The following is an 8,092-nucleotide window of genomic DNA, read 5'->3' on the forward strand; positions in this document are numbered from 1 at the left end:
CGGTTCGCGGGAAGTGGGAGAAAAACGGGTGTGAGTTACATACATACAAACATACAAGTGAAGCTAATAAATAAAATATATATAATATATAATATAATATAATATAAAAAGCGTGTTAAAAACAAACGTCGTGAACAGATATCAAGGTTGGTTTTAGAACAATCCTACATATTTATTTTCTCTCAGCTAATAAAAAAATATTACCCCCTATATAAATCTCTATTGAAAATAGTTAAACAGTAATTTACAATTCGTGAATATAGCAGCTGCAAGTGGGAACGTGGAAGAATTTGCATTATCAATTCAAGAGATTAAACTGGTCCTGCTCGCCGTTTATTTCTACGAAGTGTTTTAATGCCTAGGAATGATTTTAAACCCGGTTGATTGGTGGACTCGGATGAATACCTTGTGTAAAGTCTGTTGGATCATCTCGCTCTGAGTACATAGTAAAAGGTTATGAATTCGCTTAATTGATTTCTATAAATTGATCTCACGAGACCGCTTTATGCTTTTATAAAATGAGAAGAAACGATTTAATTTGACTATAGAAATTGCTATTTTTATACTTCATGTATCGCGTGCATAGAGCGTGATATACGTATATATTTATTTTTGATTTCCTGCAGGTTTAAAACCTAAACCTTTTTACACTAAACCGTATCATTGATATGAACTACGGGTACTAAATCGATATTCTGGTCAAAATATTCAAACAATTAGTATCTATACAAATAAAGAAAACTTTCAACTATCAACTTTCAATTGAAATGAAAAAGTTCAAAAACAAGACATTTCTAATAATGCTTGAGAAATATAATCACCAAAACGGCTGGACTAATTATGAAGAGAAAAATTACACTTTAGGTATATGGTATTGTTTATTATTCTGCTTAAAAATGAACCTAAGTAGGTTCGTCTATATTGATACTGTACAAAATCTGTATAAAATTATTGGTACTGTAAACAATCTCATTAAACGTAGTCGCGCGCATTTTTATTAAGAAACTACATTTTTAAAATTAGAGCGATCAGTACCTAGTTTTCGAGAAAATCGATAAAAATGGTTGCCACAGTATAACTCTTTCGTTATTAATGTACCGTTTAGGCGATAAAAAATTAGGGTCATTAATCCTTAATGCCTCATGAGGACCAGAAGAAGGACCAGAGAATTATTGTCATTACTTTTATGCGTATCAAGATATAAAAAATCGCCTGAACGCTGTTGACTTGAAAGGATTTTAATTAATTGGAAAATTAAAATGTATTTTAGTATTCAGTATTTGGAAAATAAATGAATTGTTAATTTAAAAAAAAAACCAACTCATACTTATATCTTGATTGATAAAACGATTATCATGAACAAATAAAAAGTTAACTCAAAATAAGGTTTTCAAATATCAAATTAAAAAAATTTATGCATTAGTTTAACAAATAAAAAGAAATATTTCATCCATTTAATTGTAAATAACATTACAGTATGTAAATAATTCAATAGAAATAACTAGAGTATTTTGCATTTTAGAATATCATTGGGTAAATAAGCAGTCATAGTTGTGACTACATTCAAACAAAAAAATAAAACACTTAAAGTAAAATAAAAAAATAAACAACATTCAACATTAAAAACAAACAATATAACAAATGGAATTGATTATTTACTTATTTACAAATAACAGTTTTTAACAAATAAACTAAACTGTCAAAATTTTTTGAGGAATATACCAAATGTAAATGGGAACCACATGACAAGTAACAACTTTTGGAATATAAAAAGAATTATCAAAATCGGTTCACCCAGGAAAAAGTAATGAATCTTCAAAGTATATTAGGACATTGCTACATTCAAATAACCATAGGTATTTAAATCATCTATAATATTCTTAATCCTAGTTTTGTATTGATTCGTAGCCAGTTCTCTTTTTTGTTCCGTGTCCAATATAATTTTACTTCTAACATGTCCCTCCTGCTGTAGACCACTTGATAACCATATAGCGGTATTAGCTATACAAAAACATGCTGGTCCGACTATTCTCAAATCTTCTTCAAACATTTGCCTAGAATATGTAATGCTTGATACATTGGCTTCACGCAGAATTTCTTCTAAAGTTTGGAAATATGTATCCAATAGTTGTTTGAAATGTTGCCTCCGAAAATGTGATGTAGTGGCTGTTATAATTAAGTAGAGGATATCAAATGCTGGACTCGACATTCTTGTGGTTTGATAGTCTATCATACACACAGAGATTGGGTGGCCATCCTAAAAACAACATAATATTTACAAAATAACAAAAATTACCAAATTTAGTACAAAGCAAGTTCGAATGAAATTTACCATGTATTTAAAGAGTAAATTTTCTTTCCATATATCTCCATGGCATAAGCAAGTTTCATTAACAGATTTATACATGGCTTCAACAATATTTTCACAATCTTTATCCAAAGTTTGGAACAGAGCTGCATATTGTGTATTTGAAAACTTAACAAAACCCTTATTTAACCTATCCTTTAATATATCTAAAAATCTCTTGTTAGATTCCCTATGCAAGGGGACACATGTACTTTTTGCCGATTCATATAAAGCTGTATCTTGTTCCCTTAGAATAAATGAAAGAGCATGAAATTGTGCCAGGCATTTTACTGATAAAAGCAAATGTTCTATATCCAAAAATATATCTTTAGTGAATGGATGATATCCTTCTGTGCACATATTTTGCATTACAATAACTTCCATACAATAATCATTATTTATACAGAAACATTTTGGCACGACAAATCCTGATAAAGTAGTTATGTTATTCTGAATATCCTGATACTTTGGTAGGACGGAGGAATAAACAAATATTTCCTTTGCAAAAAATATGGTTACAGCACCGCTTACACGATATCTCTCATCTGTTGGAGCTAATTTTAAAACAAGATTTAAGACTACTTCTCCTTCAATATTGTGGCCTATTAACGAAATGGGAATGATTACTCCAAAATAATTTTGCGCTATGTTTAGGAAAGTTTCTTTTTTATATTTCCATTTTTCTATTTTGCACTCAAATACAACACATTCTAATATTTTTGTTATGTATTCCTCGTTGATACTTTCCATATTTTTTTCATTTAAATATGCACCCAAGAAGTAATTTCGAAAATAGAACATCAACAAATCTTTACAAGTAGCAAATATAACATGTTTTTGAAAATCCAAATATGACCTAACGTCAGCTGTCATTTACCACTGACATATCCTAACACCGAGGAATTACCAAGCGTAAAAAGGATAATTTTTATTTTAGGCGTACGAAAATTGCCACTGAAACAAAGAAGAAGACTTCTTGTAATTAAGAGCCCTCAATCCTGCAAAACTAATGTGTTTCACCGCTTACCACATATCTCACCAGGGCTGGTAAAAGCTCGTGCAGTATACGCGTATTTATTACTAAAGTAGCTAAACATTATAACATTATATTAATGCCCCTAACATCCTAACATAATAGTTAGATCGTTCATTCGTCACACACATCCTATAAAATACAATCTATTCTAATAATATAAAAGGTCTACGAGCGTGTAACGCGACGCCTAGATCTTTGTCAAACAATAAAATCTATAAGTTTATCTGTGTATGCCCAGTATATAGATAAGAATAATGCCGGGCTATGAAACTCGAAAATTAGGTCCAGAAGCGAGGAGCAAAAGAGTTAGTTTGCGCACGTTAATCTCGGGAACTATGGTCCGATTTGATAGATTAATTGAATTTTATTTATAAAAAAATGCGATATGAAATAAGGTACGGGAAATAGAGAGGCATGGTTAGAAATAATAACTAATAGGTATAATACCTATTAGCTATTAACAATCATTATAGACATGATGCTAATCCTCATTATCATGCCTTTAACAATAGTAGATTTATCGTATATTAAGTCAACCCATAAACAAAAATTGTGTTATAGTTTATAAAAATAGATCAAACATAAATAAAACAATTTTTTTTATTTCGTACAGGCTGCATCTCTCCGACATTTTGTTGTTTGTATAATGAAAATTATTTTGTATAATATGAGAGATTAATACTGACTCTTTTACTTTGTCGTCACATTGTTCTGGACATTATTTACACAGTTTTATACCTCGACTATTTTCATTTTACCTTCTTAGTATTCAGTTAAAAGTATTTATATACATAATGTTTTTTTTTTATCTCATTTGAACGACTTGTGAATCCTATTATTTAGCTTGAAGAAGAAGAAGAAACGTGCAATAATATTATTATCTAGCGAACTGCGAGGTAAACCTCCTTTATTTACCGTCTTAATTGCCATAACTCAATCTTATATGTACGAAGTATTTAAGTCATAAAATAATATCCACCACAGATAACATCTATATACATATACTTCTATAGTACCATTAAATTACATGAAGCTGAAGAGTTTGTTTGTCTGAACGCGCTAATATCAGGAACTGAAGAAGAGAGAACGAAAAACAGAATTCCTTCTGGTGGATTTGTACGTGATTGTGTGAGTGCCTTAGGCTAAATATACCACGGGCGAAGCCGAGGCGAATTGTTAGTGTAGTACCTATATTCTTATTTATAATTATTCTCTACCTCAAGCCAGCTCTTAGATTTAGTCACTTATTTTTATATCAATATAGGTAATATTACTGTCAATAGAATAAAGACATAATAAATGGAAAATAAAATTGTAAGTTATGTTATCTAAGTATACAGGAAGTTCAATTCGTGTCGAGTCCACAATGATTCAGCTTTCCTTAACAAAACAACACAATCCCGCGGCGAAAGGCACATACTACGAGGATTATCTGGATTGTCGGTCAACAAACAGGGGAATTATTTATGAGACATAAAGTTACATGGTTATTTTTTATTGGGGATAAGGAGCCGCTTTAGCCAATAGTTTTGCTAATAAAATGAACCTATAAAAAGGTTACAATAAATAATTATATCGCATAAAATATAATGTTACCTACATTCACAGTTGTTTTTACCTAATTCATAAAAACTTGAACTAAAAAAGCGCTAAGTACTATTTACTACTTTACTTTTAAAAATACATTTATTATATTAACCACCGGTAATATAAGAAGTATATATGTTATTATATAATAACCATAAGTTTCTAAGCTATCTCTTTTAAAGACATACATCTTACGATAATTTTTTACCTTTTTTTATTTTTGATTAAAAACATTTTCTTGTATTATTCATATTTAATTTCAAAATTCTTTTATTATTCGCAAGAGCTTAGGTACAGTCATAGTATGATCATATACCTGTATTTCCTTTGTTGTTGGTAATCCCTTGATTAAAGAGTTACTAAGGTACACAAAAAACTGTTCACTCATATTGTGGTTGAGAAATAAACTTGTTTGTATTTAATCATTATTTATATATAATCAAATAAATAATTTTGTGTCGTAAATAATTTTACTGTTCGATTAAATGAGTGCTGTGAACGCAATGGACTGCATTTGGACGATATTATTTTTAAGAAATAAACTCCCATATTATGCAGTTTAATTATTAATAAACATTTTTTCAATACACCGCTTACTTTTTTTTTATTCATCCACAAAATATTTCTTTTGAGACACCTTGTATATTAAATCATTATAACCGATATCGGCGTGATGTTATAATCATGTTGCATAATAGTAAGTTAGGTATCTATTGTTAGCATTTTTGTTAGATTTAAAGAAATATCAGACTTCCTCGTTCCTTAAGCTCCTGCCAATTTAATTGTACGTGCAATAAAAAAAAATTAACAAACGCGGACGTGATGCTGAGCAAATAATTAAAATATCTCGTTAATTTGCATTGGAGATACCATACACTTATTTATAGCTCAAAACCTCATGTAGGTACATAATGTTATTTGCTGCATTTCATTTAATCACGTAGCATGGTTATCTAGAGTAAACTTTCATATTATAATATGTAAATGAACCTGCACTGAAATAATCACTTCCATTTTCAACAACAGTTCTTTAACTATCTACGAATAAGAAGCATCATCTTAAAAAATGCAGTATATTCCCGAAGATCGTCTCAACGATATTCTAAGTGAAGTTGCAAGAAAAATCAATCTAAAAAGATGGAGATATACTTGCCAAAACAGCATGGATGCAATTGAAAATTACTTCGGTGTTTTAGTTCCAGCGACAATACACAGCTCTAAAAATATGAACACATCTGAAGATGATATTAAACTTCATTTATTAATTAAAATTACTCCAAATAATATTGAAGGAAGGCTAAAGCAAGTTTTCAGTTACTTATTTGAAGCGGAGGTTTTCTTCTACACTGCTTTACGTCCTATGTTTTCTGAATTATCTGCTGTGAGTATAGATGGCTTAATACCGAATTGTTATCATACTGAATTAGAACCAGATAAGCAAGTAATAGTTTTACAAGACATGACCTTTGAAGGGTACCGAAGATATACGGCTCATAGGTTTCTAGATTTTGAACATTTAGTTGTGGCTTTAAAAACGCTTGCAAAATTTCATGCTGTTTCCGTGATAGTAGTAGAAAAAGGCAACGTGTCCGATAGTAATAACGTAATAGCTCCATATACCGACGAATACCCTGTAGAGTTGAATACAGCTTTGAAATTGGCTCTAAAGAATCATTGTAGATACTTCAGTGGCACCAAGTATGAAACTTATCTCCAGGGTTTGATATCCAGGTATTCAAGTGCTTGTTTGGATAGCTTTAAAAAAGCACGACGATTGATCTGTGGACATGGAGATTACTGGAAGGAAAATATTTTATTTAAATATAAGGTAAACTTCTGCTATACTTATCATTTCCCTTAAGCCAAACAAAGACATTATACATAATGACCTTTCGTATCATTTGTATAAACTGAATTAGAATATCATCATCATCATCATCATCATCATCATCATCAGCCCTTATATGTTCCCACTGCTGGGACACAAGCCTCCTATGAGGGTTCAGGCCATAATCCACCACGCTGGCCAAGTGCGGGTTGGCAGATGTCACATGTCGTCGAACTTTTAATTCTTGGACATGCCATCTTCCTCACGATGTTTTCCTTCACCGTTTAACCAGTGGTGATGTTATCCACATGCGCAGATAAATTGAAAAATCAATTTATTTCTGCACGCTCGTCCAGTCTCGAACCCCGACTTATCGATTTTGAAGTCCGAGGTTCTCACCACTGAGCCACCGCTGCTACATTATAGCTTTAAATTATGCTACTAATTAGAATATCATTTTTCATTAATTTCTGATAAACTAAATGGTGTTAAAATCAAAGTCGTAGAAGTACCAATAAATTATATTACTATATTTTTAGGAAAATAAACCCGACCGAGCTTGTATCGTGGACTTTCAAACTGTACGATTCTTGAGCCCCTCGCAAGACTTCCTAAGTTTTATTCTTGTAAGCACCGATAAGACGACTAGGTCAACTCATTACGACGAATTGATGTCTACATACATCGCAGCTGTAACTGATATACTTATTGTTTCCAATGACAACCTGGCCAAATCGTTTATTGATGATTTTAAACAAGATCTTAAGGTTGTTGCTGAAAACTGTTTGATTACGTCATTTATGGGATTCGCCTTATGGTATGGATTGGAAGAAGATACCCTCTTGCAAAGTAAAAATACAACCGATAAAAATATTTTAAAATTCACAGAGACGATTGGAAACGCTATTGATGATTTGGAAAGACTTGGTTACATTACTATTGATAACAAGGAACAAAGTGTTTTTGATTAAAATATAATACGCTTTGTATTATTGCTTTGTATTTTTTGTTGTGGTTAGTTATTTATGTACCTATTTGAAAATAAATATTAGTCAAGAATTCGCATGCATTTAAATGCACAATTAAGATAAAGCTAATAAAAACTGTGATACGTGATATTAGCGTCTACCTCTGAATTTGAAGTGTAATTTCTAGATAAGGAAGTCACATCACGTCGCCAACATAGGCTCAAGGTTACCGAAGATGAAACGGATGATCCAGTGATGAATACTAACTAATTGGACAACATACCCCTTTCTATAACACATTTAAACCCTCTGTTTGCTTGTATCGG

The 8,092-nt window shown here is 31.1% G+C and overlaps 2 protein-coding genes across 2 annotated transcripts; one reads left to right on the forward strand and one right to left on the reverse strand.

The window, feature by feature from the left end:
- Window positions 1-1,427: 1,427 nt before the first annotated feature.
- On the reverse strand, window positions 1,428-3,220 carry LOC119829165. Its single transcript, XM_038351566.1, has 2 exons — window positions 2,333-3,220; window positions 1,428-2,257 (listed from the first exon to the last, which is right to left on the reverse strand). The coding sequence occupies exons 1-2, from the start codon at window positions 3,218-3,220 to the stop codon at window positions 1,826-1,828; spliced, it is 1,320 nt and encodes a 439-aa protein (XP_038207494.1). The 3' UTR covers window positions 1,428-1,825.
- Window positions 3,221-6,036: 2,816 nt separating this feature from the next.
- LOC119829166 lies at window positions 6,037-7,769 on the forward strand. Its single transcript, XM_038351567.1, has 2 exons — window positions 6,037-6,798; window positions 7,338-7,769. Exons 1-2 carry the CDS (start codon window positions 6,037-6,039, stop codon window positions 7,767-7,769), a joined length of 1,194 nt encoding a protein of 397 aa, XP_038207495.1.
- Window positions 7,770-8,092: the final 323 nt, after the last annotated feature.

This window comes from Zerene cesonia, chromosome 9, assembly GCF_012273895.1.
Source record: "Zerene cesonia ecotype Mississippi chromosome 9, Zerene_cesonia_1.1, whole genome shotgun sequence".
NCBI lineage: Eukaryota > Metazoa > Arthropoda > Insecta > Lepidoptera > Pieridae > Zerene > Zerene cesonia.